The sequence below is a fragment of the Dermacentor albipictus genome, chromosome 4 (genome assembly GCF_038994185.2).
Source record: "Dermacentor albipictus isolate Rhodes 1998 colony chromosome 4, USDA_Dalb.pri_finalv2, whole genome shotgun sequence".
Classification (NCBI taxonomy): domain Eukaryota; kingdom Metazoa; phylum Arthropoda; class Arachnida; order Ixodida; family Ixodidae; genus Dermacentor; species Dermacentor albipictus.
In genome coordinates, this window is record NC_091824.1 from 95592635 (window position 1) to 95614485 (window position 21851).

Here is a 21851-nt window from a genome sequence, read left to right on the forward strand (position 1 = left end):
AAAGTGTCCATAGATTTTTTAAGAGCCCATCGAACCCAAGCAACAACGGGGCATCCGGCGGCTTAAACTGGAAGCAGCTAAGCTTGGACACCCCTATTCTAAAACTACCGACTCTCTTTTCTGTTGCATTTGAACACAACAATAATAGTTCCATTAAATGATGCTACCAGTTATATATTTTAAAAATGTTTTACGGAACATTAAAAAATTCTCTGTGGCAGATACAGCAGTTGTACACATTGAAGCGGACTACTCGAAGATGTCGATAACATTTGCGCAGAACTTGACATAGGTAACAGAATAAAACCCCACCTTAACGAATTGTCTGTTCAGCTTATCACTTTCGAGATATATGTTCACAAGATAGCCAACGTAATGCATTGGGGTAAAGGCCGGGATGTATGGAGAATTTTGCGGCGGCAAGTCTGCGATGTTCGCCCGACGGCGCGCTTTCAAAGTCCGGCACCGAGAAAAACGCCCGCCGCCGCCGATCAGGACGTGCCAGATATTTGACGCGCGTCGGCGGACGCTGCCGGAAGCGGCCGGCAAGGGCAGCCAATCATGGCTCACTGGCCGAAACCTCCGTCACTTCCGTCTTGCCCACCGGCGCATGCTTTCTGCGCGCGCGCTTCTCCGTTCGCGGGCTTAATTGGCACTTTGTGCTAGCGACATATGGCCATGACTTCAAAGGCAGCTTGCGTGGAATTTAACGATAAGCTTATCTGCGCGGTTCAGAAGCGTCCCATATTGTGGGATAGTGGAAGGGTCGATTATAAAGATTATAAAAACTATAAAGATGGAGTCAAGTCTGTACGTCAGTCTTTTCTGATTACGCATGGCGCGGCCATATCGCTTATTTCCAACGCAATGTCTCGCCTAAAGCGGCACAAGATATACTGATACATTATTAAAAGTAACTGAAGGAGCTTTAGAGAAAGTTTTAGGGTTTTGCTTTTGTATTTTGGTGTTGTAAAGAAAGAACTTTATTTGTGCATTTCATGTTGACTAAACCAGTTTGGCTTTTCTGGCCCCACTGAGGCGGCACCCGCTGCTTTCTTGCTCCATGTCACCCCGGCCAGCGTAAGTTTGGTGTCACGCTGCAGTGGCGTTTTCTGCTGTGCGAAATTCACCGAGAAAAAAAGGCTCCATGTATTCCGGCCTTTACGGTTCAATTTCTCTTGCGCTGCGTTAGATGGCGTTTTGTGAATAAAGGAAGTGGAAAAACGACGCCTTTTCAGCATATCTTGAAGTCAGAAGGTCATTAGGTGTTACCATTGCTTCCAGCTGCACTGCCGAATGATCGCATTCTGAGCCAATCAGAGGAAGTGCGCACACTTAAATGGAATTCCGCTGGTGCACACATCTCAACGAGTGTCCAGGATATCGGCGGAAGACACTCGGGGGGTGTGCGCCCTTAACCAAATATAATAGGCATGGTGGAGAATTGGGTATGACGTCGTACTACTGAGTACAAGATTGTATGTAAGGCTCCCGGTCACGGCGTTCGCTCTTCAATGAGGGGAGGAATGCACAAAATCCCGCGTATCTTGCTTTGAACTTAAATTTACAGCGCAAACACCCAAGACGAACCACAAAAGGAAGACACGACACACACAGTGCCAGTGTGCGTCGTGTCTTCCTTTTGTGGTTCGTCTTAGGTGTTTGCGCTGTAAGTTTAAGTCCAAAATTATGTACCAACTAGGCCCAAATGAAGTTTTACTGATATCTTGCTTTGGGGTGCATGTTAAAGAACCTCAGGTGGGTAAAGTTAATCAGGAGTCCTGCACACCGCGTCTCCCAAAGCCCCAGCGTTGTTTCACGAGGTTAAAACCCACGAATTAATTATACCCATTCGAAGCGCACGTGTACACAATGACGTGTATGTGAAGTGCCTCTATTGCCGTACATGTTTGCTGCGAATCTGCGTCTGTCCTCCACCCCGCCACGTGGCCAGCGCGTTTCCGAGGACGGGACCTCGCAACTTTTTTTTTGATCATTTGTTGTCGACAGAGGGAGATATAGGCATGAGCAGTAGCGTCACCCAACTGACGTTTGCGGCGCCCGCTGAATGCTAATGCTGAAACGTGCCTTGAAACAAAGACCAAGAAGAATCGTATGCTTCAGCCGGCAGCTGTGCGAGTTGTACCGTTTAGCCGACGCAAATGTTCAGGTATCCGCCTGCATCGTTTCGGGTGCTTGCACAATTTTACTGGAATATTATGCCAGAAAAGTTCCTTTCCCCGGAAACACTCTGATTTAGGCATTCGAACGTCGCGAACATGATAGTCGAATTATTTGAGTGGAGACAGCTACCCAAGCAAAGCTCAAGAATTGAAGAAAGAATATAAATTAATGCTGGTGCCGTAGGCCATGGTAATTGTAGGAACTTGCATAACTCTAATTTAGTGCATATTATAACCACCCTGTTCGAATAACTGCTTGAAGTAGTTGCGGTCCAATGCAAAGCTTTGCAAAGTTATTTAACATTTATGTTCTGTTGAAGCGGTGTTATTAGGGGTAACATATTTTCACACTGTGGAAGAAACTCCCGCTGAGGTTGGAACTTCATTGTGCTCAAAGGCATCGCCACTTTTAGCTTTTATTTCTACCCTTCTTAGTGATACGCGTTATAACAAGCTAAGAAGCATAACTTACGCCGCTGTTCGCTCCAATTTGGTTTGAATTATTATTCTTCGAGTAAATGGGACAGCGTCTTTCATTACTATCTGCTCTGGCACCTTGTCCACGGTGACGGAGACTTGATGAAGGCTTCAACTGTTCTTCTCCCATGTTCTTACACATTGACCACTAGAAGCGAAGGTTTTGCGCCACTGCCTGAATTTGCAGGATGGTTGTCAATTCTGCGGTATCCTTTGCTACAGCGATTACAAGAATATCGATCGGTGGCTTCCGCTGAAAGTGCTGCTCTAAGGCCTTCAAGAAGAAAACCGGCGCCGAGATCGGGATAAATTGTAGCGTTTATAAAGAAAAGAGAACTCTGTGCGCATTAAGAAGCTCCATAATTTCCACCGTCGACCATCTTTCTGACACAAAGGAATCGACGCAGCCTAAATTCAAGTTCTGCCACACGCTGACATGTTTGCCACTACCTTTTACAATGCCTTCACTTGCTATGTATGGCTACAGTGGCCACATTCATAACCTCCGAAGGATTTGCGATATTCATTTCATTCAGAAGCGAGGGTTCGCCTGTTCTGGATGCGGGCTTCGTAGGAAATACTTTGATCTTCGCGATTAACTCACAGTCACGCACCGTTATTGAGAGCACTCACTTTTATCGAGAATCATGGTATCGGCCCATATTTACTGCCCGTCTTCATTATCTCGATATTTTGGGGGGCTCTTTATTTTTTTTCCTGCCCCCTAACTGACAACGAAGTTGTGTTTTAGGCTGAGCTCATTCAGTTAAGTTTCTTGGCCGGGGAAAGCCCGTTTAGTCCTCTACAACTCCTGGTGTAATTTGTCTCACTACTTTATCCGTTTCAACGCTGAGCTACCGCGTCGAACACAGAGCGCTGTTGGAATACCTGTTCTCATGCTAATTGAAGAAAAAGATTTGAGAAGAAATATTAGTTAGTTTACGTAACGTTTCTCTATATCAATAATGTGAGCTTCTGATGAGTGTTAAGTTTTCTGCATTAATTTTTTTTTAGATCGGCAAGCAGTGAGATCCATGAAGGATTGAGTGAACGAAGCGCACTGAAGGACTAGCGCTTCTGAAGCGCTAGTGATAATCCGTCGGCTTGCACATACACAATGCTGTTTTATACTAATGTTATTTTGAAAGAATAAATTTTTTATTGACGCACGAAAGAAGCCGTAGAAAGAGATAGGATCGACCTCCCTGTCTGTTTAATTGTTCCGCTTGAAACACACATTTTCTCAATTTGAACCAATCAAATGAGTTCGTCACTTTTACTGCTGTTTGGCACTGATACATGTCTTTCATTTCGACATGTAAAAATGATGTGATATACTAAAATATCAATAAAATAAAATAAAATGAATAAATAAAATAAAATAAATTTGAAAAGAAGCACTACAGCAGTAACACAGCCTTTTAAATGCCAGTGCCTAGAGACATGGGCTATAAAACATTACTACCACAGCGGCGTCATCTGGCAGATGATTTGCTATGAATTTCTTGGGCGAATAACAGGTAAAAAAGCATCATTCAAGAAACCTCGGATTGCTTTGGCGTCAAAAAACGGTTCTTCACCAAGAAACATTACCAAATCTGGAGAGATGTGTGCTGCCGGCATGCAAATGGAATGTGTTTTCTCTTTCACCTTCTGCTTCCCGACACTCCACGAGGATGCAGAGGATGGTCAGCCTCTCACCACATCTACCACAATATGAATGTTCATTACCAGTCAGTAAAATAGTGTGGGTGCTATAGGCATGTCATATCCTGAGTCGACAGAATAGGATATTAGTTCATCGTGTTTTCTTTGTGGAGGGCCAGGAACCTAAATGGTACGTAACCTTAACTACGTTAAGCTTATTATTTGTTCTAGCGTCCCACAAGCGTTGCTAATGGCTTCTCAGTTTCTTTCGTAGGGAAGGGTTCATATCTCTGGCAGAGGCAACATCGGTAGGATTGATAGGTTGGGATACAAACGATGTGGCAATTTGGTCAGCTGGCATATTACCCTCAACGTTCTTATGCCCAGCACCTAGCATATAATTATATGCTGGTGAAACATATAGGTTGTGCAGAGAAGGAAATAAAACTTACCTTGTAGATGATTTTCGTGTACGTAGTGATATTAGGGCTTTTGCGACTCTTAGGGAGTCTGTAAATGTAATTGTTTTTTTTAAGTCGTCATATCCTTATACGTTTCACAGCCGACAAAAGTGCATAGGCTTCAGCGGTTAAGATGCTTGTTTCCGGATGCAGGACGTAGGATTCCGAGAAGGATGGACAAACTTATGCATAAAACAAGCCTGCATGTGTCTAAGAAGCGTGACTGTAAAATTCTGTTCACGAGTACTTGTACAGACGTTTTACGAAATGCCTTAGACTACGTGCCTCAGGAGCGTGTATTGTCTCCTCTACGATTGATGTATCACATTCTGTGATACATGATGGCCACGGCGGTAATGGCCTCACCGGTCCTATAAGGCTATGCTCAAGGCTTGGGACACCCATTTCCTCACAAAGTTTTCTTACCCGCAGAGAGAATGGTTCTTGAGCTACAGGTCGATTATAAAACAGCTTTGCAGACGTCACATCGTTTACGATCACGTAAGAGGGATGTTCGCGGTTTGCGTTCTCTTTCGAAAAATAGATGAATCTGGGTACGATCTCGGGAAATAAAGCACTCACTCATTAGCTTCTGCGTAGGGACTGTCTAGAGTACTTGTCCTGAAGGCAGCGGACACCAGGCGGATACCTAGGTGATGCACAGGATCTAGCATCTTTCCAGCGCTAGGAGCAGCCGATTGACACACTATGGCCTCGTAATCTAAACGTGTTCGTATGAGGCTTTTATAAAGGTTTATGAGGTATTTCCTCTCACTACCACACGTTGTGATATATGACAGGATTTTAAGGATGTCCATAGTTTTTAGGCATCTATTCTTAAGGTAAATCATGTGTAAAACAAAGGTTAATTTCGGGTCTAAAATGATGCCTAAAAGTTTGTGTTGTCTCTTTAGAGTTAAGTGTTGACTATTCTGTAGAATATGAATGTCTAGGACCAGGCCTCTATTTCTTTAATACCCTCTACCCGCCTAGTCAGGGGTCTTCAAGGAACATAAAGAAGAAAAAGAAAAAAAGAGGCGCATGAGCTTTTTAGGAGATTTATTTCAAATCCATTCTCCTGTGCCCATCTCGATAATCTGCTCAAAACAAGTTGAACCTGTCCTGCGCGGACTGTGAGTTTACAGGATTTAAATCTGCAAGCCATCAGCCCTTCATCAACATAAGTGGAATAAAACATACTTCCTAGAATAAATTGATGTAAAGAATTCATTTTCTACAATAAAAAGGGTACAACTAATTACCCCAGCGTCTGGTACCCCAGCCTCCTGAATTATTGACCTGGACAGAGCATTGCCAACTCTAATACGGAACGAGTGGTTTGATAAATAATTTTATATTACGTTAAGCACGTTGTCCCGTATTTCAGAGATATCTCGCAAAATTAGGTAGCGCCAAGTGGTGTCATAAGCCTTTCCTTTATCAAGGAACACCGAAACAAAGAACTGTTTGTGAAAAGGAATTCAGGAATGTATGCCTCAACCTGCATGAAGTGGTCAGTTGTGGATCGGCCTTCTCTAAGCACACATAGATAAGGGTCAAGCAAGTTCTTTGATTCGAGGAATTGTAATAGCCGCCGATTGGTCATTTATACAAATACTTTACAGAGGCAGCTTGTCAGCACTATAGGCCGACAGATGGCCACAGAAGATCGATCTTTACCCTGTTTAAAGATTGCGACTACTATAGCCTCTTTCCATGCTAACAGAATGTATCCTGTTGCCCAGATAGCGTTGAAAAGGGACAACATAGCTATTTGCGTATCAGGATCAAGGTCTGAAGTGAAGGCGCTAAAATGACGGAGGACAAAGAAGAAACACACACACACACACACAAGGCGCCCTGTGTATGTGTGTGTTTCTTCTTTGTCCTCCGTCATTTGAGCGCCTTCACTTCAGATCATGCTTAACCAACACGCCCAACTATCCATCCTAAGGATGAAGGTGTTTTTTTATTAGGTATATAATGCAGTCAGTTCCCCGAGCAGACTTCACGCAGGCATTCAGAGCAGCTCTGAGCTCTATACACCAAAAGGACGGTTGTATTGTCAACTTCCACTGCGCTTGCGATTCCATGGCTTACTTTCTGATATATTGTGCTTCAGGAAAGATTCGGAGCAATGTTCTGAACTAGAAAAATGTTCCAGGTACTCTCTAATCACACTGACCTAGTCTTTACGACCGTTACTTTCTTCATCAACAAAGGACAAATGGTAAGAAGGGCAATGTAATAATTATGTTATTCTGGCGAAATCATAATTTCGTTTCTTGCGAATATGAATTAAGGCCTGAGTTGTTCTTTAGCCTGCTCTCCCTTCCAGCAAAACGTCGCGCTCGCCGGCTTTGTGATTTTTGTGTTTAAACGTTGTGAGTATCTCTGCCGTTCGAAAGTCGCGTAAGAGACACCACGCCTTGTTCTGCGCCCTCCATGCTTACTCACATTCCTCATTCAACCAGGTAATGCCTTGTTTAGAAGCCAAGCCTTTAGTTTGTGAGATACATATTGAAGTGACCTCAATTATACATGCTGTTAGGTATGCCACTGCATCATGAATACTGAGGGCCAGACAATGAAATCTTCCTTACCTCAGTAAGGAAGCCTTCATTGCAGTGAGGCTACCTTATGTCACTCTGAAAGCTTCCTTACTGAGGCGCCCTCGGTAAAGGCTTCCTTGGTACTTCCTCAGCCAAACAATGAAATCTTCCTTACCTCACTAAGGAAGCCTTCATTGCGGTGAGGCTACCTTATGTCACTCTGAAAGCTTCCTTACTGAGGGGCCCTCGGTGAAGGCTTCCTTGGTGCTTCCTCAGCATAAGGTAGCTCCAAAGCTACCTTCATGCGTCCTTACGCCGCTCCTGGCCCTGAACGAGCGCTTCACCTCACTGCTTAACCACGTGGCATTCGCTTGCGCATGCGCACTGTCGCCCACCTGCGGAGAAGCGCGAGCACGGTACGCTTTGCCAGGCATGTTCGTTTCAGTCACGCGTGCGGCATGAAAGCATTGCTAGGCGTTGCTAGGCGTTGCAAGACGCCGGCGTGCCAGCGTTGCTGGAGCACATCAAGTTTTGCACTGTAATGCGCAACTTTTTTTTTAACTTTAGTAAACAAAACTAGAAGAAAGCGTCCACGCTTCTCTATATTAGCTATTCAATTTAAAGATTGTGCGACGATACAACATTTTTTAATAGAATAATGGTGTTCGCGGAAAGATTTGAAGAAATAATCTCGAACCCAGGCACGCGGCCACCGCTCCTTAGGTGAGGATGGGTGAAGGGAGCTTTCAGAGTACGCTTGCTTCCTCCATCGGTCCTTCGCTGTAAGGAGGCCTCACGTAAGGTTAGGAAGCGCTCGAAGGAAAGGAACGTTTTATTGTTTGGGCCAAGCTACCTTCATGCGTCCTTACGCCGCTCCTGGCCCTGAACGAGCGCTTCGCCTCACTGCTTAACCACGTGACGTTTGCTTGCGCATGCGCGCTGTCGCCCACCTTCGGAGAAGCGCGAGCACGGTACGTTTTGCCAGGCACGTTCGTTTCAGTCACGCGTGCGGCATGGAAGCGTTGCTAGGCGTTGCACGACGCCGGCGTACCAGCGTTGCTGGAGCACATCAAGTTTTGCACCGTAATGCGCTACTTCTTTAGGTTTAGTAAACAAAACTAGAAAAAAGCGTTCACGCTTCTCTATATTAGCTCATCAACTTAAAGATTGTGCGACGATACAACCTTTTTTATTGAATAGTGGTGCTCTGGTGTTCGTCTAAAGCTTTTAAGAGATAATCTCGAACCCAGGCATGGCGGCAACCGCTCCTTACGTGAGGACGGGGGAAGGGAGCTTTCGGAGTATGCTTGCTTCCTCCATCGGTCCTTCGCTGTAAGGAGGCCTCACGTAAGGTTAGGAAGCGCTCGAAGGAAAGGAACGTTTTATTGTTTGGGCCTGAGCGCACGAATATAATCCAAGGTAAACTGCGTAAGTTCGCGAAAACAGCTGCAGTCCCCTGAATGGACTTTCAGTCAGGGAACTTGGCTAGAGTCATCATCATCATCATCATCATCATCATCATCATCATCAGCCTGGTTACGCCCACTGCAGGGCAAAGACCTCTCCCATATTAGTATATTAGTATTAGTATATTAGTATTAGAGTATTCATCTAGTTTTGTAAGGCTTAAAACAAGACAAGTGATCACTTCCGTGAGGGCTGTTCATGACGCCTCACTTTACGTACGGCTTGAGTGCCCCTCACGCTATGCTTATGCATGTTGAGGAGAACGTTTGATGTGAAACTCTGTAGAATGTCGGCAGTTTCTTACTAAAGAGATATGCGCCTGAGACAATAAGACCATTTCTGATTAGGTGGCCTCCCGCACTGAAACAAGAGTATAGCTCCAACAGGGGGCTACGCGCTAGTGCATCCTGTAGGACTATATAGGGCTCGGGAAGTTCATCGATAAGGCTCTGAAATTCTGTTCCGTGCAGTTGGTAGCTGGGAGGAATGTAGATGAATCATGGAAGCGATTGTGACTGGCTAATTGAACAGCAGTGCTCGGACAGCAGCTGCTTCAAGGGGCGTCAGGCAACATCAATATTTACTTTATTGTCTAAATGCCCAACGAGGCGATAGCATCGTCGCGGTCTTTCCAAAAAATGGCACCTTGTCTAAGAACGTTTGTCTGTGTATATTGAGGTGGTTTTCTTGAACACACATCACTTTTGGAATTTGATATCGATGATTATTTGTTTTGAACATATATACACCGTTAAGAGGAAAGGGAAAGCGAGGAGCAGGCGGGCAACTGCCACCGAAAGGGGCACAACGCTTGCCTAGGTATGAATGATGCGTATATTGTGGCAACTCACCTGTCATTCATGGACGATGGGAATATATAGTAAGAACGTTAGTCATATTTTGCTTTTATGAAATGGAGGCTAGCTGTTTGTTACGATTTCCGGTGGCTGCTTGTATAATGTGTGGTGCAAAATTTGCCTTAATGGTACATTGTTTAGGCGGAAAGCGAGGATCTTTTGCGCGAGCAGTAATTTATGGCCGAAATATAGAGTATTCAGACTCGTGCTTTTTTAAAAAGATTTAACGCTGGAATGGTGTTACTCTGAATTTTTTGTTTGTTGTGCTGAAGTACCAAATTCCCGTGAATACAATGCCATTATTTTAGAAATTTCTGACATCGGAACATTCCCCGCGTTTCGTACTGATTTATAACACGAATCTAACGCCTTTCTTTTTTTTTTCTTTTTAAATTTTATATTCTCCAGTTCACCGTGCTCTCCGTGCCGGCTGCAATACTTCGCCTCGAGGAAGGGCGGCGAGCTGGGATGTGCCACTGTGTAGTTTGCACCGTGTTTCTTCTCCCGATTTAGAACGCTGTTAGTGGCGCATCAAAACCAGAATCAGAAGTTATTATTAGAAGTTGGGTCACATTGCAAGTATTTAGTATACAGAAGGAGGTCCCATAGTCAAAGACTGTATCGGCACCTCCTGTACAAGAACGGTTATGATACCTAACATCTCAAAGCATCAGTAACATATAATAAAGTAGTACATAAGCAGCAAGAAAAGAACAGTTACAGAACAAAATACAGAATTGATTACAAATAATAACAAGGTTTAGAATATCTCATGGTAGCAGGAAAATATGTGCGGAAGAAAATACCAACAGTTTATATACAACAACAGAAGAAAGAGACAAATAAAGGAACAGAAAGAGAACAAAAACCGAATACTGTAACTTTCTCGTTAATCTGTCAATAATAAATGCATTTTTAGTTCTCTTTTAAATTGTGATAAAAATCTTGCGTATTTCATTATGAAAGGAAGAGTGTTCTATATTGATATGGAAGCCCACAAGTCTAGTGATGTACATAACCCGTTAAACTACCGGCCGATCTCTTTACCTTTTATTCCATGAAAGTCATTAGAGCACATAATCTACTGCAGCCTGATTAGTTTTCTCAAGTCTAATAAATTTTTTTGCGTCACAGCAGCGTGGTTCTCGTAAAAATTATTATTGTGAGACTCAATTATTAACATTTACGAATTATTACTAATTATTACTATTACCTATTATTAACCTTTACTAATGATTCGTCTTCCGCTTTAGATCGAGCTTCAGTTATTGACTGCATCTTCTTTGATTTTGCGAAAGCTTTCGATACCGTCTCACATTGACCACTTTTACTGTAACTTAGCGCACTCCATCTTAATTTCAGCTTGCTTGAGTGGACTGAATGTTTCTTGCAGAATAGAACACAGTGCGTTTTTGTTAATGATCATGACTCTAAATCATGCAATGTAACATCCAGTGTTCCTCAGGAGTCAGCCCTTGGAGCTCTTCTTTTTCTAATTTATATTAATAACCTGCTGGATTCTGTCACTTCTAACATAAGGCTCTTTGCAGACGACAGCGTTCTGTACCGCGTAATTTCTAATGACTCTGACTTCTCCGTTCTTCAATCTAACCTAAATAAAATGTCTTCTTGGTGTGATACATGCCTTATGAAACTAAACATGAACTAATGTAAAGCAATGAGGGTGTCTCGAAAGATTAACCAGTCCATTTCTCAGGGCTACGATCTTAACGGTTGCCCTCTTCAGTTCGTCGACGGCTACAAGTATCTAGGCGTTCCTATCACTAATAACCTGACATGGCAGAGACATATCCACCATGTTATTAACAAAGCTAACAGTTCCCTTGGTTTTCTTCGGCGGAATTTCCGCCCCGCTCCCGTTCCGTTGAAACTACTACTATATAAAACATTCGTGTGTTCTAAACACGAGTACGCTTCACCGATATGGGACTCGTACACTAGCTCGTTAACACAGTCCTTAGAATCAGTTCGAAACCGCTCGCCTAGGTTTATCCTCTCTAACTATACTATCGCTTAGCCAGCGTTTCTCGCACGAAGCAAAAGCTTGACCTACCTCTCCTTTCTACTAGACGCCTAATTTCCCGCTTATGCCTGTTTCATAAAATATACTATACTAATAATGACCTAAAAACGACACTTTTTTCGCTTCCGAGCCATAAACATTGTAAAAATGCTCAATCACTCATTTAAACATCTGCCTGTTTGGCCAACGTATTTATTTCCGCAAGTCAAAGTAATCATGTAAACCACACGCACGGCGCATGCTATATGCGTGTTTATACTGCCGTGCAAGGTCATCTTGGCATTCACTGCAGAGACGGCCATTGTGACCCTGAATTTGAAAACTGCGCCATAATTTCTAAACACCGAGAACAGCTTATACGAGAAATCATAGAGGCTGACAAGATACAGCGGCAGGGCGACCTTTGCATCAGCATGCCGTCTATTGCCCTCACAAAAAAACGAAATCAAGTATCTAGCTGTGATGCAATAGGGGTTCATGTGTGACTTAATGCAAAAGTACTTTTTTTTCATTACTTTTGCTCATGTATATAGTTCTGGCGATTTCGCAAATAAAGATCAGTTGAAGTCAGCGCCTGTGTTGTGTTCTTCCTTCAGTCCTCGTCTTTTGCGCTGTGCAAACATGTCGATAATATAAACCAAATACAGAAGTGGCCCCAGGTAGAGCGCTGGGGCACACCAATGTTAGTAATTCACTGTCGGGAATAAGCATTGGAAGTAGAAACAACTTGAAGTCTCTTATATAAACATACTTTTAGTAGTGAAAGAGTAGGCCCGCAAATGCCAATTGATTCGAGCTTAGAGAATAGGATATTATGATTTAGGCCATCGAATACTTGCGTTTGATCGACAAAAACTGAGGCGGCGATAAATCTTTGTCAATTTATTTTTTGGTTGGTCAGTAAGATGAATGAGTGCCAGCTCTGTGCAATATCGTGGCGAAAACCAAACTGGCATGAAGAGGGGATATTAAATTTAGAAAGGTATTTCTTTAGCCATACTTCAATCAGTTTTTCAATAACTTTCCCAAGGAATGGTAGAATGCAAATAGGTCTGTAGTTATGTAGTAATGAGCTGTCGCCTTTTTTGAGAACTGGGATGATTTTGCCACGCTTGTGTTCAGAAGGAAATAAATCGTAGCGTATGCCGCTCATAGTGTACCGCTGCCTATAAAGAGAAAATTCCTAATTTTGTCAGCTATTTGTCGACTGGCAGTAACCTGCATCGGAGAAGCCCTGCATGTGCTGTGGCAAGCGCACGAGCTAGCTGCAATCTGATTGCACTCTGAACTACGATATCTCTCTGTGGGCAGCTTCGCATCTTTTGCATTTTGGTCTTTAAAGATAGAAAGTGGGATTGTGTTCATTGAGCATAAATATACTCTATTCGTTGCAAATGTGCTTATGCATCTCTTCATTTCCAGCTGCAACACCATCTATACACGACCAGCAGCAGAATCAACAACTTTTCCTGATCGATGACTCATGGATTTGTCACGAAGCCCAAACTGTGACAGTGGAACATGTTTGTCTGCTGACGATGGCTTTTCATGGTAAGCAGTTTGATTAACTCGAGCTATCGGTGAGTTATTTTCCACATTCTGCCCCCTCTCCTAATTTGTATTTTCTACAGCGAAAGCTGTATATGAGTAACCTTCCGTAATTTTTTCGGTGTACAGCAAGAGAAACGAACTTGGCGATTTCTAACAAACCCATACGGGTGCAGTGCTGTGGCGCAGATGTCAAAATGCGGAACAGATTAGAGCGCTTGCCGTGCGCAATAGCGTGACGTCAATGTAATCGCAGTATATAAGCAGGGGAGGTATCGGCGCTAAAAACAGCTGCGTTATCGGTGGTGCGGAAACGTATAGTTCGTACACCCGAAGAACAACATGCGTACGAGTAGCGTCTGAGGGAACAGCGATGAGAATGTAAACGGCGCCGGTGCGAAACGAGCACCGATGAAGAAGGTTCTCGCGATGCTGAACGAAAACGACAATCACGAGCCCGGGCACCTCCGAAGGAGCAACGACGCCAGACTCGCAACGCAAAAAATGACAGCCATTCCACTCTGTGAAGATGGAATGGCAGCGAAAGCACTTTGCTTTTCGTTGGAGAGCTTTGACTGTCGTCAGCTTTCGCTGCCATTTCATCTTCACAGAGTGGAATGGTGTTTATCTCCCGCTTGCTACGGCAAAGACACATAGTATATATCTCGCAAAATATCGGAGGCAACTCCCGCTGAACGTTCTAATGCGAAGCATCCTTTGCCAAAAGCACATCCTTTGTGCCTGCTGCATGTTTTGGGGTATATATAGAACGATTCGCCAGTCTGCCAGAAGGCGACACGTGCCGTGAATGGCAGGCGATCTTTACAGTGCGTGCCACGTATACAGGCTCCGCCGAGTCACGAACATGAGCTTCAGTATAACCTCCGAATAAATATTTTACAAAAATAAACGTGGCATTAACAATTTAAATCGCTCTGCGGCCGCTAAAGCGGCATTTACTTTCCCCGTCCCTCCCTCACTTCCCTCAACTCCATCCGCGCTGCAGGCCGGGTTGTTCCGCTGTCCTTGGCAGGATCCCTTTGTGTCAGGCTTTTTTGGTAAGACAAAAAAAAAGAACATGTGCTGCAGACGTCAAAGGAGAAATTGAGATTCCAGTTTACAGCAGGGCAGCTTCCGTTGTTGGGCTGGTGTCCCTGAGCTGGGGTACTATGCAGGATGCGCCGAGTTGCTCGTTCGCACGAGTTTCACCCGAGCTTGCTCGACGGCAGTAAGTGAACGGAGATAGCATGGAACACGCAAAAACAGCAGGTGAAGAAAAAAAAATGTCGAGAAAAAGTCGCGTATGACAACATGAGTGCACCTTGCCCGGCCCACTGCTTCGGCGTTTCAAGTCTTTCTATCTTCCGGCAAATGGGAACAGGGCACATGCGGCGCATTCTTGCACCTACACTGTCCCTCAATAGAATGCGTTAAAATATAACAGCATACATAACATTTTCTTTCTTAAAGTATCTGTTTTTTTGTTTTGAATGCTTTCAGTTTTTGATGACAAACGGAGATTGAGCGAATTATGACATTTTGCACTTTTTTCCTCGAGTGGCGACAGTGAGGCGAAAGCTTAGAAGCGGATACATTCTAGAGACTCACACGCACAAGGGAGTTCATACGGTGAGCAGTCACCAGGGGCGCTGCAGTGCTATTCTCATGGCAATAATCTCACCATTCTCCTTTTATTATGGCGATGGCGATGCAGCGTCACGGCATGGCTGTTCACTGCAGGCGTTTCACTGAGGCTATTAAGGCCGCCACTTTACCAACTAAAACGAAAGTCTATCCGTAGAGATGGGAGCAACTTCTGTCGCTGCAAAATGGCGATACAGTAGGTGTTATAGAATCCATAGTGACGCCGCACAGTGAAAATGTACCGGTTTACTTGTGTGCCTGGAGCCTCAGCGATGCGTTGCGAATAAGAGCGTGCTACCCAGCGACACAATTCATCGCTTGTCATCGCTTGCACAGCTAAGGTACCTCTGTGCGCATGAACGCAGTATTTGAGTGTGTTGTGCACTCTAAGGTGCTTGCCTATTGCCTCTGCTGGAGCTAACAGCGATCGCAGATAGATATCGTAACGACACCGTAGCAATTGCATTTTGGCAGGAAGGGCTCTTGTGCGCAGTTATGAAGTCAGGTGTTGCAATGAATTAGTGCGCAGTGTCTGTGATAAAAAAATGCCATCGAACTGGGTCTAGAAAAGCGAGCTATTCTCGACGCTGACCGTGTTTGCGACACTGCAGCTCCGATACACCACAGATGACTGAGCAGCCATCGCAAACGATTCCCAAACGGCAGCTGCGATACGTTGTCGTTCCAGAACACTACGCACTCCTCAGCACTGTATTCCACCATGGTGTATCGACGCCTTGCATAGCAGCTATAGTGACGTGACGATAATGATTTACAGTGCGCTACGTCGCCACAATGCAGGCAATGAAACCGAGTTATGGGTCCATCACAACCCGAGAAGGTATGTGCATAATCCAGCGACAGTCGACGCTTTGTTATGATAGTGGCGCACAGTACATCACCGTTGACAGTTCGTTCTGATTGTTTTATTTCGGCTTTCAAGATAAGCCTCTCAGTTCAGTACTGCGTCGCTCTTACCGAAAAATAAGTTGGGCGTGGCCCAACCATGGTGGATGCGCCCACAAGAGTTACATGCCTCGCACAGGGCGTGGCCTATGGTTTTGAATGACAGGAGAACTCGTGCCAAAATCGTACAATCACGAACCTAGGCCCCATTATTGCAACCATTGTTCAACTGGGGACCACTATTCACAATGACGAATGGGCCGCGTACAACTGTCTCCCATATTTAGTGGATGCTAACAGGGCGAGCCTCGATCAGCGGTGGGAGACGGGCAACCACAGCGTGAACTTTGTGGACCCTAGCCCCGGCGCTCATACGCAAAAAAAAAGTTATTGTCAAAAAGTGAAGCACCACCTCGTTTGCGGTGGGTACAGGGTAACTCGACCACTACTGAAGTCCCGCCTGACATGGATGTGGTGGCAGTCAATTAACGGCCACCTGCGCTGCAAAGACCCTTTCCTGCGTTTGTTGAGAGCCATGGATCGCTCGGTGCTAGCTACTATGAAGACTCTTTCCTGCGGTTGTTAGAAGCGGTCGTTCGGCGCGACCTGGTATGAAGGTGCATCTCAAAGTAAAAGAAATTAAAGCGTAGTTTTCGGACCTTTTGCTTGTATGTTTTCTGGCACCTGCGTGCTTACACGGTAAGCGTGGGGCAAACCACTTTTGCGGTAGCCGACGCTCGCTCACTTCGTCTCGCAACCTTACTTTAGCGTGAGCAATAATAATAATTGTATTTATGGGGTTTTACGTGCCAAAACCACTTTCTGATTTTGAGGCACGCCGTAGTGGAGGACTCAGGAAATTTTGACCACCTGGGGTTCTTTAACGTGCACCTAAATCTAAGTACACGGGTGTTTTCGCATTTCGCCCCCATCGAAATGCGGCCGCCGTGGCCGCGATTCGATCCCGCGACCTCGTGCTCAGCAGCCCAACACCATAGCCACTGAGCAACCACGGCGGGTTAGCGTGAGCAACGAGCGATCTGTTGAAAGCCCAGTCTGAAAACCAGGCGCACGTCAACATTTGCTTGGAAATGGGAGTGCAAGCACTTAGCGAGCCATGCCAATCCAATCCAGAGGAAAGAGGAAAGGGGGAGGCTGTTTCCTCGTGGTATAACGCGAAACGTAATAAATTACAAATTAGCCATACACATTCAGTGTACATCTTGTACACTTTAAAATGTATATGAACCACATTAAACTGACTAATAATAAATGCATTTATTTTATAACTTGGTTGTGCCTGCAATGCACTCGGCGCAACGAAAAATAGGTGAAAGAAGGCACCGATCATGCACCGACGTATTATCACATGAGCCCCAGTTTGCCAACCACCCATAAGGCGAGAGAGAGAGAGAGAAGAATACAGGAAGGCAGGGATGTTAACCAGTCAATAGTCAACGCCCATATATATATATATATATATATATATATATATATATATATATATATATATATATATATATATATATATATATATATATATATATATATATATATATATATATATATATATATATATATATATATAGCTATATATATAGCTACGCCCAAGGGATGCTAGCCAGCCAGAGTGAATCTGCATAAACCAATTAAACCGAAGGCGTGCCGACGGAAAAACTTGGTCTTGGTACCATTAGTTTTTTAATCTTCTACAAGACATTCTTCTTGCCGCTCTCGTCAACGTGTCATCGCGCTCAGACCATAACTACAAGGTTGGTGTGCCAGCTTGTCGGACGAATACCTACAGCGAATCTTTCATTCCAAAGACTAGCGAAGAATGGAACCACCCTCCCGCTCCCACCGCCGCCATCACGGACATCGACAGCTTCAAGACTGGAATTCATGAAGCCTTTTGATAACATGTTTGTGCTTACTTTTTATAACTGTATTTTTTCTCTCTCTTTTACTGGGCAAATATATGTCATTTGGTACTCCTTCCTGTAATGCCCTCGGACCTTGGAAATATAATAAATAAATAAATAAATAAATAAATAAATAAATAAATAAATAAATAAATAAATAAATAGGTAAATAAATAAATAAATAAATAAATCTTGAGGCATTCCTAGAGCTCGTAAAGATCCAGAGTTTCGCCAAACTCGGCGCATCCTGCATAGCACCCCTGGGTGATGTGGGCCAAGCGTTACCACTGCACCACGACAGTCACTTTTTATTGTAATGAAATATCTAAAGCGTGATAAAAGAAAAATGTTGAAAATCATGGCACAGAAATGCAGTTTGATCTTGTCTGTAATCCGTTTGTCCGCAATACATATGCTTTATATATCCCTGAAACTCACAATGCATTACATCTAACCAATATGCTTCGTGCAAACAAGCTGTGCTACCAAGTTTCTCGTGTGGGAAGTCTTCACGCGATTGATGATTACATCTGATTTTTCATTATTTCTTGATGCGCATCTTTCTAACCTAAAGAAATGCGTATGTTTATGAAATAATTAAGTGCATTATTTTGCCGTACAACTATATTGCATTTTGCCGAGCAAACTCGTATATTCAAATTGTTTTGTACAGACACAGGCTCCACCGATATCACTCAAGGCCCGAGTGATGAAGGACCCTCGACCAGTGGCCATGACATGGAAAGCCAACGTCTCAATGGAAGCGAACATTCTAGTGATTCTCATGCAAAAGGCGCGATTGCACCCCGGTGTGAAAACTAACCGGTCAGTCCATTAAATCGTCTTCCATGTCACGTTACACCTACTGAGCCAGTTATCAGCCCAGATGAAAAAGGCAGCTTCTTGAAGTACTTATGCAAATGCTGTTGCTCTAGGTTCGGTTTGCTCTGTTGCAATGAATTACATTTATCGATATCTTTATATTTATTTTTAGACAGTTCTTTATTTATCATTTCTTTCAATTATATATCATTGAAAAATTATAAAGCCAGCAGCAATCAACGAAATATTATAAGCAAGACTGATGAATTTGTTCGCGGCTTTGCACGTGTAACAAGCGCATATAAATACATTGCTTTTCTTAGCGATTTAAAAATGTTTTGTCTCCGCAAGTACTGTTTTTGTAAGCATTGTATCGTATTTTCTCGGAATGAATACAGTGAACAAATTATTTACCCCAGGAACAAGTATGTTTGTCATATTTGTTTTGCTTTCGAGAGTATTCGAATTTTTCGAAAAAGAACCGAGTAAAAAATGATTTGATCAATTATTTTTGCCCAACAATCGGAAAAAGAGTACAATAACTGGGGGGGGGGGGCGTTATATTGAGGGAAACGCTGCCCTGACGTCCCTATCCTGCACACGACTCGCTATCTTCGAACGCGTGGCAACGCATAGCACGGTTGAGACGGCGTTCGTTCTTCTGTGCAAGGAGATACCGAGGTGCTTCTTTACGTTTTACATTCCTTGGCGTCGTTGAAATGTGCAAGGACTTAGCACAGCTCCTTCTTAGTGGATTAGTATCCGTGTCACCGGCGGGAGCGTCTTGCGCAATCTCTCTGCAGCATATTCAGCTTCTGCTTCGCCAGCCTGCTGTCACTGCCATAGCGTCTTAGTCCGCCATAGTCTGCGCCGGTGAAGCAGAAGTTAAATAAGAGGACTGCGACGAACTTGGCGAGCAAAGCGCTTCGGGAAAGAGCACCAAGCCGACAAGAGCCAGTGCTTCATCGTAGCCTCCCGCGCGTGCAGAGAAGGTGGGAGGAATGATGGATCACGCTGCTCACCTCATCCCCCTAGCCCCCACAGGCGCCGTGCCTCAGGCGCCGTCTCTAAGCACGGAGAATGGTCACGCCATAGTAAGTGTGTGAACAGGGGTCCCTATCACGCCTGCTAAACGTAAGGACGGGTTGCTGATCACGCGTTGTACTCGTGATCGGTAAGCGTTGAGAAATATCACGCTTACGCAAACGAAGCTGCAAACGAAAGCTTAGATAAGCGAGGATTTTTTTAGAATGTACAGAATCAAATTGTATTCTGTGTGTTGGCCCTTTCGCCACGTGGGCTTTCTCCGCAAGGTGTTTTAATAATTTTCGCGACACAAGCCAATCAGAAAGGAGGACGCAGTATTCGCTGCAACTCCCATGAAATGCTTTAAGCTATTATAGTCTACATGTGCTCGCAAAGTGAGTGATATGGTGAGGCTAATATTCGGGTGGGGATAAGACGTGGTTAACTGGCGGACCCATAAAGAGAGCTTCGATGCATGACACAAGCAACCGCTTTATGTTCTTAAGGATAAAAGCAGTAAACAGAAATCATCCCTTGACAGCACGTAAACAGAAGAAAACCAGAACAGACTTCAGAACTAGCGCTCACAATACAACACAAAAAGCAAAAAAAAATCGTAAATTACAAAACGAACTCGGAATGTCTTGGTGCAACATTGCCCTCGAGATTTTCGGACGGTGATTTAAGTACTTTAGAATGGCTCGTTTCCTCTTTCACAACTTAAAGGGAAACAAAGCAAGGAATATTTTCGGCCTTAATGAAAAAAAAACTGGGGGACGCTTAAGCTTCGCCTTTAAGAGTAGAACGCCGATGGCATTAAAGTGTCCCTGACTGCTTCTCACACTTGGCGCCAACTGCAGCTTCTGCAACCGTACTATTTACCAAAAGACGCTTGCGGCGAATGCTATGCACGAAGGCGAGCTTTCTGGTTCATTCTCTTTGTTTCCCCCTCCCGTCCGGTGCCACCGCTACTGTGAATGGTAGAAACGCGGCACGTCGCACAGCTATTATAGAATAATCCCCGTAGAATGGAAGCAGGACATCAATCGTTTTACATCTGGAAAAATAGAGAACCTCATACTACCACCAAGAAGAGTAGGAGAAAAGGTTCGACTCAACTTGACGCAAGACCCCTGAAGTCAAGGGCAAGTCAAGCAACAAGCCTCAAGATGCAAGGCTCGAGGCAAGCAGGCCTCAAGAATTCATTGTATTCAAGATGAAGAAACATATACGTAAATAATTGATCAATGAATCCCGCACCAACCCGCTCCCTTGCTGTGGTTTCGCCGACGGTGATGAACATTACTTCTTTCTATCTTCTACTCTCTTCTTTTCCTCTTTCTTTCTTTTCTTATTTCTCTAAAAAACATTTTGGATATCTTCCCTCATTTTTTATATTAAATTCGGCTTTCTCTTCACACCTGCGATACACTAGTGGTGCAGGTCGAGGCATCTCTCCTTTGTGCCTCTCTCACTTTCTGTGATTGGCAGTGATGTCTTGCTCACGGTCAACTCACGCTCAACGTGCCGAAGCCATGCTCACTTCGCAACGGGGCCCTTCATGCTATAGCTTTAAAGCTGGAGATATCGTCCAGAGGACAGGAAGGCCGTATAGAAAGCGGAGATAAAATTTCGCAGACGCGAGCTGCTAGTGCACCAGTACGATTTTTCTGTTTTTTTTTTGTGTGTGTTTTTTTACCTTAGTCTCACCTGCCATGAATGCGAGGCGTCATCATGCACGGGAATGAATATGTATGTTCCTGGAACCGCCTATGCTATGCTGCAATGGCGAAATAAAAAAAAAGGTGGTGGACTGCTTTACTTTGCTGACTAGATTCTTTTGTGTTTTGCGAGAACTATTGCTGACTTTCCCAGAACATTTGTTTGAAGCAATATGTCTGCTCTTGTCTGTCTCCTACAAAGCAAACGTGACTCATCGAACAAAAAGCACATGTCGCTGACGCATAACGCTGGTACTTAAAAAAAAATAATTGTATATAGTGTTTAACGTCCCGAGACTGCACAGTGAATAACGAGGGACTCGGTAGAGTGGATGGCAGTGGATTAATTTGACCTACTGGGGTACATTAACGTGCACCCAAAGTACGCTACAAGAGCGTATTTGGATGTACGTTAAAGTACTCCAGTAGTCAACAATGTAGCCACTGTGCTTCCGTGCCGGATGAACTCTCTTTGATTGCAGGGCTGTATATTCAGTGTCGTATGAGGCGTCAGCACATGTAGCAGCTTATTCTTAGGTGCGCACGCACGCACACACACACACACACACACACA

General features: G+C 44.2%; 1 protein-coding gene across 3 annotated transcripts in view; it reads right to left on the reverse strand.

Annotated features, from left to right (window-relative positions):
- The window catches only part of LOC135911413 (beta-1,3-galactosyltransferase 5-like), a 45125-nt gene that overhangs the window by 6103 nt on the left and 17171 nt on the right, over positions 1-21851 (reverse strand). Inside the window, exon 1 of one of the 3 annotated variants that reach the window (XM_065443691.1) lies at positions 2656-2952. The exons of the other annotated variants lie outside the window; for them this stretch is intronic. Coding sequence (XP_065299763.1) covers positions 2656-2802 — 147 coding nt within the window. The 5' untranslated portion in view covers positions 2803-2952. Of the gene's footprint in view, positions 1-2655; positions 2953-21851 lie in introns of those variants that run through there. 3 annotated transcript variants of the gene reach the window in all.